The 18808-nt window shown below is 35.6% G+C and overlaps 1 protein-coding gene across 2 annotated transcripts in view; it reads left to right on the top strand.

Moving 5' to 3' along the window:
- The window catches only part of LOC122117366 (leucyl and cystinyl aminopeptidase), a 99250-nt gene that overhangs the window by 59514 nt on the left and 20928 nt on the right, over window positions 1-18808 (top strand). For both annotated transcript variants that reach the window (XM_042691112.1, XM_042691111.1), the window contains exons 11-16: window positions 140-228; window positions 7339-7522; window positions 9166-9322; window positions 15019-15203; window positions 17339-17500; window positions 18513-18653. In XM_042691112.1, coding sequence (XP_042547046.1) covers window positions 140-228; window positions 7339-7522; window positions 9166-9322; window positions 15019-15203; window positions 17339-17500; window positions 18513-18653 — 918 coding nt within the window. The remainder of the gene's footprint in view (window positions 1-139; window positions 229-7338; window positions 7523-9165; window positions 9323-15018; window positions 15204-17338; window positions 17501-18512; window positions 18654-18808) is intronic.

The following is an 18808-nucleotide window of genomic DNA, read 5'->3' as shown; positions in this document are numbered from 1 at the left end:
AATCTTATAGGTTCTTATGAAATGTCACAAGATTACCCTTTCTAGGAGCACTTTGAAAAATTTCACCTTTCTGCTCCAAACTCAGCAAATCATGAAAGATTGGAAAGAGAAATAATACTTCAATGTTTTCTTTTTACAGCTACCTGTGGCATATTCCAATCTCCTATGTCACTGATGGAAGAAATTATTCAAAATATCAATCATTGTCATTACTGGACAAGAAATCAGGTTTGGCTATAATTAACATTTGATAAAAAATAAAAAAATAAAATTTTAAAAAGCTGACCAAACACCAGATAAGAGATTTGATTTCCAGTGTGTATATGCTCTGAACTGGTCCAAGACGTCACTAAAATGAGATTGATTCTATATATGCACAGAATTAGTCCTTAGTTGTAAGGTATATACAGAAATTTGCAGGAAATGTGCTGACTATCTTGGTAGAAAATAGTAAATGCCTTATTTTTATGTTCTGGATAAATAACCTTTTTTATAAACTAAGAAGGAATAAAGTAGAGCAGATTCTTTTTTTTTTTTTTTTTTGGGTCCGGTTGTGGGGCCTGAACTCTGGGCCTGGGCACTGTCCCTCAGCTCTTCAGCTCAAGGCTTTTTTCTTTTTGCTTATGTGGTGCTGAGGAATCGAACCCCGGGCCTCATGCCTGCAAGGCAAGCGCTCTACCACTGAGTCACCTTCCCAGCCCATAGAGCAGATTCTTAAAGCACTAATCTGTTGTCTACTTCCTACAGGTGGTATATGGCAAATTCATTGACATAAGTATGGTTGATGATTTATGGGACCTACATTTATAGTAAACACTTACTATAACATGTCCTGTATATATAGAATACTTTTGGTAATAAAAAGTTGAGGTAAGAAATTATGGTAGGCAGGGATGAAAGTGATCATAAAATTTACTGCATACCTAAAAGTAATTCAAAATCTGAAACTTAGAGCACCATACAACATTCAAAATGTTTCAGATTTGGGAACAATTCAGATTCTGGATTTGGGGTGTGTAACCAGTAAAATCTGTACAAATAGTACAAAATCTGAAACAAATTCAAATCAGAAATACTTCTGGTCCCAAGTATTTCAGATAAAGGATATTCAATCTGTATATGCTGACCCATAAGGAGTCTATAAAAAGCAGTTGAGTTTTCAGCCATCTGTTAAATGCCACTCTGATATGCCATACTGTGTATCATTTTAATTTACATACTAAAAGTACATACAGCTCTTTAGTTCTGTAGGAATCAGTAATGATGTTTTAGATTTCTGGAAAAAAAGAGGAAATGTTCTTGTTTGAATTTGAAGCTTATGTTTAAATCTGTATGCTTGAAAAGTAAATATACCTTTGAGAAGTGAATAGAGCCAGATTGCTTGATTCATGTTTTGGCCTAACCATGTATCCCTTGTGTGATTATAGGCGAGTTATTTGACTTCCCTGAGCCTCATCCTCTAGAAAGTAAAATAGAGATGGTAATTATACCTACTAAATAGAGTTGTGAAAATTATGAGTTTGTTTATATGAAGCTTCTAAAATAATGCCTGGTGGGTGATAGGTACTGTAGAAATGTTAGCTTGTTATTACTAACATTATTCTTATTGAAAAAAACTTGTCTTTAAACATAGTTTATCTATATTACATAAAATATGTTAAAAAGAACAAAATTTACTCTCATCATAAGTACTATATTAAGTTTTTCTTTGCATTTAAAAAATAATTTTTCTACTTGATTGAAATCATCATGTACGTGTGGTTTTTGTAATGTGCCTTAAAAAAAAAAGACACAGTATGTGGGGCGCCAGTGGCTCATGCCTGTAATGCTAGCTACTCTGGAGGCTGAGGTCTGAGGGTCACAGTTTGAAGCCATGTGGGTCAGGAAAGTCTGTGAGACGGTTATCACCAATTAACCACCAAAACAGTCAGAACTGGAGCTGTGGCTCAAACAATAGAGTGTTGGCCTTGAGCAAAAAAGCTTAGGGATAGCTGCCAGCCCTTATATTTAAGACCCAGAACTAGCAAACACACACACACATACACACTTACGTAATAATAACAATAACAATAGTAATTGACTTAGCCTTCCCTTGTTGATAGATACTTGATTCAATATTTGTCTTTAATCCTCCTTTTAAAATCCTTCAATAAAAATTAAAAACCCAACATATTTTTTCTATTATATAAACTGTAATGCTTCTCAAAAATGAAGACAGTTACCTGTTGTGATCTGGTACATGTGACTGAATTTCCCTAGGAGGTAACAGTGGACAGTGCCCTCTGAGATATTGGAATGTGCCAGTTTCATCGACACTTTACTACAGACTGCTGTGTAATGGTGCTGCTACTGTTACAGTAACAATAGCAAGTCTGGGTATTTAAACAAAAGGAGCAGTTGGTGGTATTGTGCTATCTTGATTAATATAACGTGGATGTAGGCAAGGAAATGCTGCTTTCTTTCATAGATCAAAACTCTGAACTTTTATGTTAGATTCTAATTCAGCCTCAGGCTGCTAGTCTATACTATTTGAGCCACAGCTCAGCATCAAAACTTTAACCTTTAAAGGGACTTTAGAAGGACACACGCTGTTACCCAAGGGAGAAAGAAAGAACTCTGCCTCTTTGTATCTAATATCACAGATGAAATATGGCTAGAATATTTAAAAGGAGCCAATGAAGAAACACATTAAATATTTGTTGATATTAGCTCTTTTAATATGTGACCTTGTTAAACTCCTTTTGAAATTCATACTTCATAAGTTCGAATTATCTTCTTTAAACTTTATATTTCAAAAGTGACTCAGGCAGCCATGATCCTTACCCTCAGTGGGGAGTGTATCTAATATGGGCATAGGTATAAAGGAAGCAGTATGTTCAGTATATTGTGAGTAGAAAAGTAGAGAATGTTATTTGAAAATATAAGTAGAGCATCAACCTTGAGTGGGTTGAGGGAAAGCTTCGCTAGAGTAAGCAGTCTTTTGTCACTGAATAAGGGGTAAGAGACATTTAAGAAGAATGATTTCTGTTGTTCAGCCCACAGTTTCAGAGGTTTCAGTTCACTGCCAGCTGGCTCCATTGCTTTCAGGCCTGTGGCCAGGCAGAGCATTGTGGCAGAAAGACATGGTAGAGACTGCTCACCTCTTCACAGCCTGAAAGCATGTCGTTGAAGGATGTATTTTGCTCTGACCCCTTCCTGTCTCTTTTGCTTTTTGCTTCCTGGCTGTGATGAGATGAACAGCTTTTTCCTCTGCCATGTCTTTCTCCTACAATGTTCTGCCTTGCCACAGGCAAGATTCTTACTCTACAGGAATCTATAAAATATAATTAGCTTAATCTAGAACTGAATCTGGGCCAATATACAATGAAAGCAATATCGGTTACTTCCCTTCTTAATCTTTATTTTCTCTTCTATTGCTGCTGCTATAATTCAAATTTTGAAAGTCCTTGTTGAAAATGTTATGTTCTTATAAAAAATATGTGACCTAAGATCAATTGAGTCTTCTTGGTTTCTAATACTCTGATGCTTAATTCACATGCACTCTTAACGTGCATTTTCATATTTTTTGATCTTGAAATGTAGCAGACAGGGTGACGATAGGCATGTTTTTATGTTATGCAAGTTTAATACAGTATTATTATGGTGCACGCATGCTCTGTATTAGGGCTTGAACTCTGGCTTCAACTGATCTTTTTCCCTCAAGATTAAGCCACTTGAGCAACAGAACTAGGTTTTTAGCGGTTAATTGGAAATAAAGAGTGTCATAGACTCATGCTTGGGCTGGCTTCAAACCACAATCCTCAGCCTTCTGAGTAGCTAGGATTATGGGTGTGAGCAACTAGTGCTATATTTCAAAATTCCTACTTCGTATTAGTTTTAGGGTTGCTCGATTAATTCATTAGTTTAATCACATAACAATTATATTTTGCCAATATCTTTATGGCTTTTTCCCTATATACATGAATTTTGAACAATTATTTGTTGTTTTTCATAAGAAAAACTAAAAGGTCCATTTTCAAAGCCACATATTAAGGAATATACTGCAAATGTTTCTTTCTCCTTTATTCCTACTTTCTTGTCTTACTCTCTTTAACAATAGGAGAAATCTAACAGAAAAAAATATGTATTTTAAAAACATATAACTGTATTGGAAATATTTCTGTGAGATTAAAAGACATAGCAATAGCCAGGCACAGGTGGCAGTGGTTCATGCCTGTAATCCTAACTAAAGAGGCTGAGATCAGAGGATCTTGGTTCCCAGCAAGCCTGGGCAGGAAAGTCCAGAAGACTCTTATTTCTAGTAAACTACTCAGAAAAAGCCAGAAGTAATGCTGTGGCTCAAGTGATAGAGCACTAACTTCAAGCAAAAGGAGCTCAGGGACAGTGCCCAGGCCGAGTTCAAGCCCAGGATTGGCCAAAGGAAAAAGAGAGAGAGAGAGAGAGAGAGAGAGAGAGAGAGAGAGAGAGACCTAACAAGAAGGAAAGGAAATTGGGAAAGAAGAATAAGGAAAAGGATGTAATTAAAATGCTTACCATGTGCCATTATTGTTCTTGTTGCTTGCTTCCCTATTGAGAAAGGGAATGAACCTGGGATGGTAATGCCTGGTAACTGGGGTGGGGGTGCTACAGAGGAACTACATGTGTCAGGCTAGTCCTCTGGAACAAATGGACATCAAATTTTATAGCTTTGTACAAAAACATGTTTTTGTTTCCATTTTAATGTTTCTTTGTAAAACAGTAGTTGATTTCACACCTCATTGGTTTTTTAAAAAATCACAATTAAGATCGCTTCATCTGGGTTTCTGCCATTTAGGATTGGAGTCACTTGTTCTTATTTTTTTCCAATTCAGTGGACTGTAAAAATGGAACTGTTAATCCTTTTATAAATTAAAAGCATATGAGGGTAGCTTCATCCACATGGAAACTTCAATAGTTACCTCCCTTGTGTGCAAATCTATTATTTTTTGATACCTGTGGTTTTCATTCTAGATCACTCAGAAGTCCTGAAAGAAATTCTTTAAACATTGATTCTTTAAACTCTGACAGTTCTCCTGCTTTATGCTGTTGGCTGCATTCCTCAATATTCATTCTGTCAACTTGATGACCATAATAATTTCCAAGATACTCTTAGCTCCATTCCTGTGCTCTGCCATCTGGACTTGGCTACAGCATGGCATGTTGCTTATCAGCCAAGATACTTGGTATTTCATAATTCCCTGCCCTTATCTGCTGCAGTAATTGCTATCCCTATTCCTTGTCTCCTTTTCTACGCACTGGAGACTTGGGCTCTTTCACTTTTCCTTTCTTGAAAAAAGCTAAGAATTGTGTGTATTAACTTGGAGAGTGCTAATCCTTTTGGAAGAACTAACAACACTAATTTTATTAGTCATAAGTTTGCTAAGAATAGCTCAAACTATTGCCATCACAAATATTCCTTAGACGCGCATTCTGCATTTAATCTGATTGATCTTTTCCATATGTCACTATGTCAGCCATACAATAGAAATTAGTACTGACTTTCTCAACAAGAAAGAATAATATGTCCTATTAAGATGTATGTGACCAAGGGCTGGAGGCATGGCTCAAGTGGAAGAATAACTAACTACCTTGCAAGTATAAAACCCTGAGTTTAAAAGAAAAAAGTCTTTTCTCTCTTAAACAACTTTTATACTAACAATAGACTGAAGTAACAAAGGTAATTTGATGTATTTGACTAATTCATGTATTTGAAGCTGACAAGCAATAAAACTATAGGTACTAATATGTACTTCATTTTAAAATTGTGTTTCTGAAGCATTTCATAACTGAAAAATTTTACTAAAGAATTATTATAATGTGAAATGTTAGTATCTAAATTCTTCAAATAGGAGCTGCAGTAGGTCTTGAAATGGAATATTAAAAGGTATTTAATACTTGAAAACTACATATAAAGAAAATGGAAAAAAGGAGGGAGACCTGGTAGTTGAAACTGTGGGATAAATAATTGCATGTAATTCCACTGTATGGTGTATATTAGTTAAAACACATATAGAAAAAAGCTTGACAAGAAATACACTCCAAGATGCTAACAGATTGGATTATTTCCCTGATCTATACTCTTCTTTATCTTATAATTAAAAATTTTTAAGTATTTATTACTTTGAAATAGAATTATATCAGAATTATATACATCCTTCATTCAGATTTGATTTGAAACTCTTTCCCATGTCATAACCATCATTTGTTAATTTGTTCATTAATTTAATCAGTATCTTGTTAGCACCTGCTAGGTACTTTGCTCTGAGGACTGCAGTATTAGCAGTAACAAAACAGGAAGCACAGAGGACTTATATTCTAATAAATAGTGAATCTCTGGATACCTAAAAACATACTGCTATTACAATGAATCCATATTCTTGTTGCTGACTTTTAAAAGTTTTTTATTTAGTTGTCAGTTCCTCATTACTTGTATTTTAGTTGAAAAAATTCCATAGAAATTTCTAACAATTGTGCCAGCATTTATATATCTAATGGTAGGGGTCCAAAAAGCACATCTAACATTTCTATTCTTTTATGTCAATTATTTCATATTTGTGCCCAGGGAAGTCTTAAGCCTTCCCACTCATTTATTTTGCTAGCTTTGAATCATGTAACTTTGCTTTATTCTCCTTTTACAAACATTACAAAAGGCAAGACTATAGCTGCCTATTGTTTTCTCCTCCTGCCCCACTCTATATACCTTTGTCCCTCATTTCTCAGCCATAATGAACTTGGGAACAAGTTTAGTACATGGATACCATACATAAGTTCTCTTAGTGTCATAAACACTAAAGGTCCCCACAAAACTTTTTCACCTGGCTAACACTTATGTGTGCTAAAAAGAACAAATCACTTAAAAGAATGGCAGTTCTGTTGTCATTTCTTCCAAGAGACCTCACCCTCTCTTTGGGGTGAAATATTTCTCCAAGCGAATGTTGTATTTTCTTTTTCCATCAGTGCCATTCACATGATATTGTACTTAACTATATTACACCATAAAAGCAGAAACGTATCTACCTTTATCATGTGTGCTCCATTGCTAACCCAGAGCCAATAATGTATGATAAATAAATAATTCTTCAGTGAATGTGTGGTGACCTTAGTTAAAGTGAAAATAACTGCAGAAAGGTACAGATAGTTAAATATAAAACTATGGATTGGCGATTAAGCTCAGTGGAAGAGTACTTGCCTGGCAAGTACAAGTACCTGAGTTTGGTCTTCAGTTTCTGAAAAAAAAAATGTGGTATTTCATCTGATAACAAACAAAACACCCTCTGTTTTCCCTTGTGTTCTTACTTAATGTCTCATTTTGTTTCTTAGGTGTCATCAACCTTACAGAACAAGTGCAGTGGGTCAAAGTCAACACAAACATGACTGGCTATTATATTGTACACTATGCAGATGAAGACTGGGCAGCACTGATCAAACAGTTGAAAATGAATCCTTATGTTCTGAGTGACAAGGACCGAGCCAATCTCATCAACAACATCTTTGAACTTGCAGGGTAGAGTATAATTGGTTTGCACTGTTGTTTATAAAAACTGTTAGTGAAATTTTAAAAAAACAACAGTTCAGAAATGGTTGAAAGTACTGGTAAGTGTGACTCAGTTACAATTCATTTCCAAGATGAGGGAAATGCAAGAGCTGTCCTTTGCTTGCAGAGACTTTATAATCTAGAAACATCAACTACAAACAAAATGCCAATAATTCAGCCATGTGAAACAGACTTTCATAATAATTCAAAACTAGATATCAGCAAGAAGGATGCATATTTTGCTGAATAAGTTATTGTAGGAATTCAGGCTTTATGTTGTTTCATAAGAGAATTATCAAGCATTGGTTTGTGTAAGTGTGAAGTTTAGTTTTTATCCATGGGTCTGATGCACATGGCTGGTGGGCTGAGCCTCTGTCTGTTTGCTCCTCCTCATGCATTAGAGAATCCCAGTGCCAAGAGTGGCAGTAGCCTCTTGTAAAAATATCCTCTAAAGAGATTACCAGTTGAGATTGATAATAGGCCTAGAAGCATAGAAAACATTCACATGGATCTCATATGACTATACTCGACCTTCCCATTTTGGTTTCTTCCTTATGAAGTAGCCTTCTTATACCACTGTGACTACTACTGCTGTAATTCTACACTGATTAATTTTTAAGTGGATCTTTCCTTAGCAAATTATGCAGAAAAATTCCATATAAAAATAAATAAATGCTTTTTCTTTTTTTCCTTTTTTTCTTTTCTTTCTTTCTTTCCTTCCTTCCTTCCTTTTCTTGCTTGCTTGCTTTCTCTCTCTCCTTTCCTTCCTTCCTTCCTTTCCTTTCCTTTCTTTTTTTTTTTTTTTGGGTCCAGTCATGGGGCCTGAACTCTGGGCCTGGGCGCTGTCCCTCAGCTCTTCAGCTCAAGGCTAGCGCTCTACCACTTGAGCCACAGCACCACTTCCGGCTCTTTTCTTTTTGCTTATGTGGTACTGAGGAATCGAACCCAGGACCTCATGCATGCTAGGCAAGTGCTCTACCACTGAGCCACCTTTCCAGCCCCTCTTCTTTTTATTTTTTTGTGCAGCATTTGGGGCCTGGCACTATCCAACTCATGGCCTGAGTACTGTCCCTGCACTTTTGTGCTCAAGGCTAACAATATATCACTTCAGCCATACTTCTGCTTCCTGTTCTTTGGTTATTAATTGAGATCTGTCTCTTAGACTTTCCTGCCAGGTTGGCTTTGGGCCTTGAACCTCAGATCTCAGCCTCCTGAGTAGCTAAGATTACAAGCATGAGCCATTGGCACTCAGAAAACTTATTTTTCTTACCTGGCTCATATAACTTTCTATGCCCTTCCTCCTCTAGTAAATACAAGCACTTAATAAATAAAATTAATACTAATTTTTTCTCATCTAAGACATTGTCATGCTGTTACTGAGTCAGTGGCACAGGTGGCTTATGTAAAAAATAAGGTATGATGTGCATTTAAAATTCAACTTTGCCCATGAGCAACTTAAAAGACAGTAATCCGAGTTTATGCATTACAGTATTCCACTCTAAACTTAAAGTTCTGATCTACAAAACTTGCCATCTAGCCATGCTGCTTTCTCTTCAGCATGCCTAGAGTTCTGCATAGCGCATCATGTTTACCTTTCCTATTGTATTCTTTAGCCTAGGCAAGGTGCCTCTGAAGAAGGCCTTTGACTTGATTGATTATCTTAAAAATGAGAACCATACTGCACCTATCACTGAAGCCCTGTACCAAACAAACCTCATCTATAACCTTCTTGAAAAACTGGGACACATGGATCTGGCTTCAAGACTAGTGGTAAGTCTGCCTTTTGGCCAGTTTCTATTGTTGGCTGCTCTTAATATTGTTCCATTCAGCTAAAAACAAAAACAAAAAACAAACCAGCTGAATTCCATTTTCTTCATTTTCTTGATTCTGAAATTTTTACTTTAAATCAAATCCATTTCTCACCATGATAAAGGCTTCCTATGAAGAAGTATTGTTTCAGTATTAAGATACAGTACTAAGCTCTCAAAAATGAGCTTATATGAAAAGAAAATGTCTCTATTGAAGAGCTGTTTTCTTTTTATACAAAGAATGCTTGAAATGGACCCTTTGTTCAAAGTCAGCATACCTATTAATTTCCTAGTCATCAGTATACAAAGGCAGTTGCTTGTACTAAAAATATCCTGCTTAAGCTTCTTGCTGATTTTCCTCCAGCGTGAAGTGATACTTGTGAGTAGAAATGTCTCGGCAGGCACTAAAGGATTCTTGATACTGTACTGTTACCTTAAAACCAATCTTACTGGAGGCATGGCTAAAGAAGTAGACAGCCTCCCAAGCAAGTGCAAAACTCTTAAGTTCAAACGCTAATATTGCTTCAAAAAATAAACCAAAAAATCTTAACAGTTGTTATTTTAGACACTTTCAATACTGAACTGCTAGTTGACTCTTTAAAAGGTTGGGAAGGAATGATAAACTATTTATATTGATTCTCTAACTCAACATATTCCTGGCATGCTCTGTAAGTTGGTTTTTCAAGATCCCAGGCAAAAGCAAGTTTTATGAAAAGGACAGAAGTATTAGACCAGGAATTAGAATAAGTCTTTTGTAGTTTTGGTGACCTCTCTGGCAAAAGGAATGGCTTGGGTTAAATCATTTTTTTGAAAGAAACTCTCTCTACCTGTCTTGTCTTACTGCACAATTATCTGTGGTATGCTGTCTTATCACCTGCATGACTCTCCCCGAGGGAGGACCTCTGGACAGAGATGAGCCATGTGGAGTTGCAAAGCACCAACTCCCCAGAAGTTTCTGATCTGATCCCAAGAGAGACTACCTATTAGTCAGATGATAATGCTAAATAATTTCTGAGATCTCTTTCAATAGTTAAGATTTTTAAAAAAATCATTTTCCATTCCAGATCAGCTCTAATAAGAACAAGTACTGGGAACATGACCTGGCCCATAGTGACACTAAGAAAATGTCATTGATCTTAAAACACATATTAACCCTAAGGTCCTTCTCCTTTATCCACCCTGAGTCCCACTCTAAAGAAGTATGTTCCTTATAAACATAAAGCATTCTAGGAAACTGGGAACTACCTAGCATGAAGATGCAGTAAGAAAAAAGTTAATTAAATTTTAATAGTAAAAGATTCCAAAGGCCCAACTCCTTGAATTGAGTTTAATATCTTTGCTTTCAGGGACTAAAAATGAATAGAAGAATTAGTAGAGAGAGGCATGAGGACATACTCTGAAGCTGGACAGCTTCAGAGTAGATAGATATTCTGCCTCCTTTTAGGATATACTTAGAACCAACAATAGTCCTTTTGTAGTGGGATAAAATATGAGTCTCATTTCTTGCTACCTGTATTACATTGAATAGTGTTTCCTCTCCCTCAAATTCATGTCTCTTTGGAACCTGAGGCTGCTGTAGTATATGGAATACATAGGCCCTTTGCAGATACTATCAGGTTAAAACAAGGTTATACCCAGTTGCCATCTAATCTAATGACTGGTATCTTCAGGACACTAGATAAATTTCAGAGACAAAGGTGCATAGAGAAGGGCATGTCAACAATGGTAAGACTGAGTTATGTATCCATAAATCCAGAGATGCCATTGGCTAGTGACAGCCACTTGTAGCTAAGAGGAAGTTATAAGATAGATTCTTCCTAGAAGAAACAAATCTTACCTATCAGCACCTTGACCTTGGCCACTAGCCTCTGGAACTATGACAAAATAAACTTCTTAAATGTTTTTCCTTCCTTCCTTTCATTTTTTTCTTTCTTTCTTTCTTTTCAATCTTTCCTCTTTTCCTTCTTTCCTCTTTCTTCTTCTCTCCCTCCCTCACTCCCTCTTTCTTTCCTTCCTTCCTTCCTTCTTTCTTTCTTTTTCTTTCTCTTTCTTTCTTCCTTTCGTTTTTCCTTTCTTTCTTCCTTTCGTTTTTCCTTTCTTTCTTCCTTTCTTCCTTTTCTTTCTCTTTCTGTCTCCTCTTCTCAGTCCTAGGGCTTGAACTCAGGGCCTCTCATTCTTATTCAACTTCTTTGCTCATGGATGACACTCTACCACTTGAATCATGAAGCATGATTGGAGATAAAGTCTTGAGAGAAGTTTTCTGCCCATGTTGTCTTTGAAGAGCGATTCTTACATCTCCGCATTCTGAATAGCTAGGATTAGAGGTGTGAGCCACTGATACCAGATAAATTTCTTTTATTTTTTTAATACCAAAAGTATAATAAGTTGTCATGGCAGCCCTAGGAAACAAATGTGCTACCTTAACTGGTATTGATTTGATATAATACTAATCACCTCGAAAGTAATTCTATAATTAAAAATAAATACATTAAATGAAATAATTCTTGTTAGATAATTAGATCCCCATATTGGAAAAACGGATATCTACTCTAAAACATAACCACAAACCAATTAAAGATCCACCATACATCTATGTGTGAAAGGTAAAATTTATGTTTTCATAAGTAAACATAATGTCTTGGTATAAGCAAGATTTAGTTAGTTAAAGCCAATTGTACTTTAGCTCATCAAGAGCTTATTTCTTTTAAATTTGTACTCTAATCTTGTAACATCAAAATTCTCAAACTATAAAGTTAGGTATCAGGGACTCCTACCTATAATCCTAGCTACTCTGCGGACAGAGAAAAGGAGGATCACACTTTGAGGTAAATCTAGGCAAAAAAGTTTATAAGACCCATTTTCAACCTGTAGTTCAATATAGTGATGCATGGCTGTTGTCCTAAACTATGTAGGTTCCAGGCTTGCCTGGACAGAAATATCTTCAACACTTCATCTCAATAGAAATAAGCTAGATGTGGTTGTATATGCCTGTCGTGAACCATGGCAGATCATGGTTCAGCCATGTACCAGACCCTATCTCAAAAAATAACCAATGCAAAAAAAGGGGGGGCGGGGGATGGGGAGGCTGGAACAGTAGACTGCCTGCTAAAACAAGCAGCAGACCCTGATTTTAAATCCCAGTATTCTAAAAACAAATAAAAATTCTCAAACTCTGAAATCAATTTGTAATAGGAGTTGGAGTGGCCAGACCTTTCTGTGTCTATGAATCCAGTGTTCAAATGTGCTAGCGTCTAATATTGTTGTCTAATTTGTTTTTATGCTATTTTAATCAGAAAATTATGTATTTATTGGTGTGAAAACTGTACAAATAATGTGGCACATCTTGTGATGTTTTTGTGGAGTTGTGGGTAGAGTCTGGAGATACATTGAAATTGTGTTAAATTGTTCTCATCTGAAGTTAATGTCAGAGCATAGCCATATTCCTATTTTATCACTTACAAATCTCTTATTCTCTTATATATGAGGTATGGGTGGGATAAATGCTTTACAATAAAAATTGACATTTCACTTTTAAGAAACTCAGTTGACCTAGGAAAGAACTCCCTGGGCGTATTAGTGTAAGATTAAAGCAGTAAATCAAAACATAATATATAACATCAGTGCCAGCATCTTTCCGTGTTTTATTTTTAAAATCATTTTATATTATTGTTGTTACATTTTATTGCATATCCAGCATTTGTAGCTTATACAACCTATCAATTTATTCCTACTCCTTAGGTCCTGTTTTTACTTTATGAAATCATAGGATTGGGTTCTAGAATTCAGAAGATTAATGGGGAAACTCTAGGAAAACAGGCTTTATTTATAAAATGGAAAGGTAATTTTTTAAATATAAATATTGAAAATATAACTTGTGGCTGGTCATCATAGCTCATGCCTCTAGTCCCAGCTTTGTAGGAGGTAGAGATCAGATGGATTACAGTTCTAGACTAGCCCAGACCAAAAGTTAACAGGATGTTTACCTTACTAAATAAGTTACTTATTATGATAGTACACTCCTCTAATCTCAGCTATGCAGGAGCTGTATGTAGGAGTAGGCTAACCCTAGGCAAAAATGAAACACTATATGGAAAACAATTAACAGCAAAAAGTGTTGGGGGTAAGACTCAAGCAGTATAGTGCCTGCCTAGCAAGTATAAGGCTCTGAGTTCAAACTCCAATATGGCAAAAAAAAGAAAAAAGAAACTATAATCTGAATTACTTAACTGATCTTATCATAGTTTTTCTAGAAATAGGATTGTTTTTATAAAACTTTTTATGTTATAATTTGAGATATATTTAAAATCAATTGAATTTACCTTAATTATTTAACAGTGAGTTTAAGTAGCAAAATCCCACACTGTATTTCCAGTGGTATAATAACTTTGGATTTGCCTCAGCTTCTTACATTGTTCAGTGTTGTTGGCACTTAGTGCTTTATTGGGCCATTTCCCTGGGTTCTTGTGTTGTATGGTCTCAATGAGCATTGCTGTGATTTCTCCATGGAGACTTTTCTCACTAACGATTGAACTTGTAAACTTTGTTTTCTTACATAATTCTTTTGTGTTTATTTGAAAGTAATGTGTAACTTTTGAATTTCTTCTATTCTTTGCTCATTTTGGGCAGTGGACTATTACAATACTATTGATTCTGTGCTATTGAAAAGTTAAGAAAGTTCAGGCAAGCTGTACTGGACACTGGCATGTGTACACTCTGGGTCTCCTGCACTGCTTTTATCAATCCCTTTATTAATCAGTATATCAAGTCAACCCAGTCCCTTGCATCCTTGGCCCCTCCACAAGGCTTCCCTGTCTCTCTTCTACTTGCTTTTAAACAAATGAAAACAAGGTGACCTGTAATAATACAAACAAACAACTCAGAGTCCTTCTTTACACAGATTCACTTTTCCATTCACTGTGTAGCTTCACAGACTTACTCAGGGAAAGTCTGCCAAGAAAATGACTTCAGCAATTTAGAACTCTTCAAGTTGGATTCATTTAAGAGATTGACAATGGTTCTCATGGAGAAAGTTACATTTTATAATGAACTTGAACTCTGCATGTGGGTGTTCATTGTACTATTCTTGCATTTTTTTCTATAGGCTTGAAAGTTTTTACATGAACAGGCTGGAAAAAATAAACTATGAATACCTATTCCATGCAGTTAGATTAACTCACTCGCACATCAAGCTGATGATTTGTTTAATTTGCACTGCATTTACACTGGATTCAGAAACATTTAAACATTATTAGTAATGAAGTATATTTTTCTCTTTGCTTTATGGTTTATAGATTCTAATGTCATAAGGTCAGGAAGTTACACCTTCTTTCCAGCCATCATAGCCAGGATCATCATAAGTGATGCTTTTTGGCAGGAGATAACTTCTTGCAGAGTACACACAGACTAAAAGTTTTCTACTACACAGAGGTCATTAATTCTTTCTGAGTTATATCATCATAAGTCTACCTTGACTACAAATTTGTTATTGAATGTTTTTGTCCCAGCAATATTTAATCTTTATATATCAGTTAATATTTAATAAGCACGTAATGTCTGTGCTCATTTTTCCCTCAGTGTATAAATGTTGGGGAAAAGCCATGAACTTGTATTGACTGTTTTGATTGTCTAATTGGTAAATCCTCCATTTTCTCTCTCTAGACCAGAGTATATAATTTGCTTCAAACCCAAACCCAACAACAAACTTGGACTGATGATGGCACCCCATCAGTGCGAGAGCTTCGGTCAGTCTTGCTGGATTTTGCTTGCACTCACAACCTGGGGGACTGCAACACTACTGCCATGAAGCTGTTTGATGATTGGATGGCGTCTAACGGGAACCAGAGGTGAAGCACACATCTTGTCACTTTACATCTTGTTCTGAAACCAGGATCTTCTCGTTCTGGGTTAATGTAGATGAACTCAGTTCATATGTGCTCTCAAATAAGTTTGAAGATTTATGGTCAAATACACAAATATTATTTGCCAACTTAACTATTTTTTGGCATATAGTTCAGTAATACTAAGTGTATTTGCACTGTTGTGCACCAGTCTCCAGAACTCTTTTTTTCTCTTGCAAAACTGAAACTCTGTGTGTCCATTGAGCAAGATTCTTTCCTCCACACACCTACTGACAACCATTATTCTGCTTTCTGATTGAACATACTAGATACAGCATATAAGTAAAATAAGATAAAATATCTGTTTTTGAGACTGGTTTAATTTTACTTTGCAAAATGTCTTAGAGGTCATATGTGTTGTAACATGTGTCAATTTCTTTTTTTAAGGATAAAAAAATATGTGTACATATGTATGTATTTAGCACATAACATTTAGCCATTTATTCAAGAATAGACTTTTGAATTGTTTCTGCTCTTGTATCATTGTGAATAATACTACCATGAACAGAGGTGTATAATAATGTTCCTTGGAGATTTGACTTTCAAATCTTTTGGATATGCATCCAAAAATGGTATTGCTAGATCACAGACATTAAAAAACATATTTTTTAGAAACTGCCATGCCAATTTGTTTACTATAGTAGCTTACCAATTTACATTACCACAAACAGTGTGTAAGCATTCCAGTTTAACACATCCTTGCCAACACCAAGTGGAGAGGGGGCAGAGTCAAACCTGTTCCTTATACATGATGGCCAAATGCTGTGTCGCCTTGCTGTATCCCTAGCTCCTGATTTCTGAGTTTTTGATATCAAGCATTGATAAGGATATCTGGTGACAAGCAAGTCATGTTCAATTTAGGAATACAATGTAGAAGTTGGAGTAAGTAGTTAGTAGCAATGTTCATGGTGATAATACATTCTCTCCTGGGTCTTTAGTGGGCATTATGGAGAGAAGATTCATATATCAGATGGAAAGTTGGGGTGGAAAATTTGAAAGTCATTTTTACCTCAGATCTTAATCAGGGGATGGACTGTGTTTCATCTCCTTTTCTCATACACTGCCTCACACATTTACTGTTTTATTAATACCATGGTGTGTTGTAATGTAGTGTAATGTATTTTCCAGATTACTTACGCCATCTTTGTACATGGCTTCAGTATATTTCAGTATTATTCACATTTGATTCCTTTTTTTCTCCCTCATCCCTCTAAATAGTCCCATAGTTAGAATCATATTCTGTGTGTATGTATAAATGTACATAAATATGTGTGTATGTATACATATGTACACACATGCAGTGTACACATGCAGACATATATATATATATATATATATATATATATATACACACACACACACACACACACACACATATGAAGGTGTCTGAATATGTATGTCTTTTAGGTCTAGCTTCACCAATGAGTAAGAACATGTGATATTTGGCTTTTTGAACTTGGCTTTTTTACTCAACATGAGGATCTCCAGTTCCATCTATTTTCCTGCAAATGAAATAATTTCATTTTCTTTATGTCTATGTAATATCCCATGGTACATTTGTTCCTTATTTTTTATCCATTCCTCTATTGTTGGACACATGGGATAATTCCACAATTTGCTTGTTGTGAACATGCGACAATAATTACGGGTATACAAGTATCTTTCTATTGATTTATATTCCTAACAGCTAACAGATACTTGAAGAAAGGTTCAAACAGCCTTATCCTAAAAAAAAATATGAATCAAACTAAACTAAAATTTCATCTCCCTCCATTCTAAGTGGCTATTGTGTAGAAAATAAACAAATGCTAACAAGAAACTATCATATACTGTTGGTGGAAATATTAACTAGTACAACCACTGTAGAAAATAGAATGGAGGTTCCTCAGAAAACTAAAATACATCTACCCTTTCCTACCCCTATTGGGCATAGACCTTTTTCTTTACCCTAAGTATATAGTTAAGACTTCTGTAATTATTACCAAACAGGCCACCAAAACACCACTACCAATCAGCTCCTTCCTTTTTGTGTTCAGAATATTTCCTGGGTTTTTTTTCACATTTTATTATCTCTCTTACAGCCTTCCTACTGATGTCATGACTACTGTATTCAAAGTTGGAGCAAAAACTGAGAAAGGCTGGTTATTCCTCTTAACCAAGTACAGCTCTGTAGGCTCTGAAGCAGAAAAGAACAAAATACTTGAAGCTCTCGCCAGCTCAGAGGATGTTCGAAGGCTTTATTGGTATGGAATTCAGTGATAAAATGGAGATAGGCATTATACACCTACTTCATAGCATTGTTCTATTGAAGACTTCCAGTGTTGTCTAGTACTATTATTTGCTACTAATAAGGGTACTTTATAATTAATTAAATTAGTTTGTTTCTTTTCTTTTTTCTTTCTTTTCTTTTCTTTTTTTTTTTTTGTGAGTCATGGGGCTTGATCTCTGGGCCTGGGCACTGTCCCTGAGATCTTCAGCTCAAGGCTCTACCACTTTGAGCCACAGTGCCATTCCAGTTTTCTGGAGGTTAATTGGTGATAAGAGTCTCATGAACTTTCCTGCCCTGTTGGTTTTGAACCAGGATCCTCAGATCTCAGCCTCCTGAGTAGCTAGGATTACAGGAAAGAGCCACCAGTGCCAGGCTCTTTTCTCTTTAATGGTATCCAGGTTTTAAGTAAGGCCTTACATTTGCTCAACTTGCTTGCTTCTTGGCCTGCACTCTGTCCATAAACTATGCTTCCTGCCCTGCATTTTTGCTGATTATTTTGGAGAATATTAAATCACATAGACATTTCTGTCTTGGCTGGCTTCAAACCTGGATCCTCTAGATTTTAGCCTCAAGTAGCTGGAATTACAGACAGGAGTAACTGGCACTTGCGTGAAGAATACAGGTTTTAACAGTAGTTATATACCAGCCTACTGAAATAAAATGTTTTTTATCTGAAAAAAAAGCCAGTTTCTAGAACTATAATAAATTATGTATTATTTTAAATATGTATTGTATACATATTTCTTAAATTTCCTTACCATGTCAGAAACAATAATATTAAGTGGCAGTACATGTGATTATTTTAGTGATTTCTTCATTTAAAAATAACATGTTTTCAGTTTATACATTAATTTTAGACTAACCCAATAGTTATTTTCTTTGGCTTAGCCTAGAACATTAATTAAGAAATCAATACAAATTTAAGTTCTGGTGTCACTTCTTCATGAACGCTTATATTGGAGGCTTGTATCTGTTCTGCTTTTCAGGTTAATGAATAGTTGCCTACATGGAGATACCTTTCGAACTCAGAAGTTGTCATTTATCATTAGAACAGTGGGCCAGCATTTTCCCGGACACTTACTGGCTTGGGATTTTGTCAAAGAAAACTGGAATAAGCTTGTACAGAAGTAAGTTTAAGTAACTTTTCCCATTTCTCAGGTTCTGCATTTAGAAAAAAAAAAGCTTTATGTTATGTTGTATAAACATAATTGCATAACATGAGCTAAATTTTGCATATTGGAAATGTCTCTATTGCCAAGGTATCCTTTAAGAACTCACCACA

This window comes from Dipodomys spectabilis, unplaced genomic scaffold, assembly GCF_019054845.1.
Source record: "Dipodomys spectabilis isolate Male_0828 unplaced genomic scaffold, ASM1905484v1 ptg000140l, whole genome shotgun sequence".
NCBI lineage: Eukaryota > Metazoa > Chordata > Mammalia > Rodentia > Heteromyidae > Dipodomys > Dipodomys spectabilis.
Note: the sequence above shows the minus strand (reverse complement) of the source record. Positions and strands in the feature narration are given on the sequence as shown.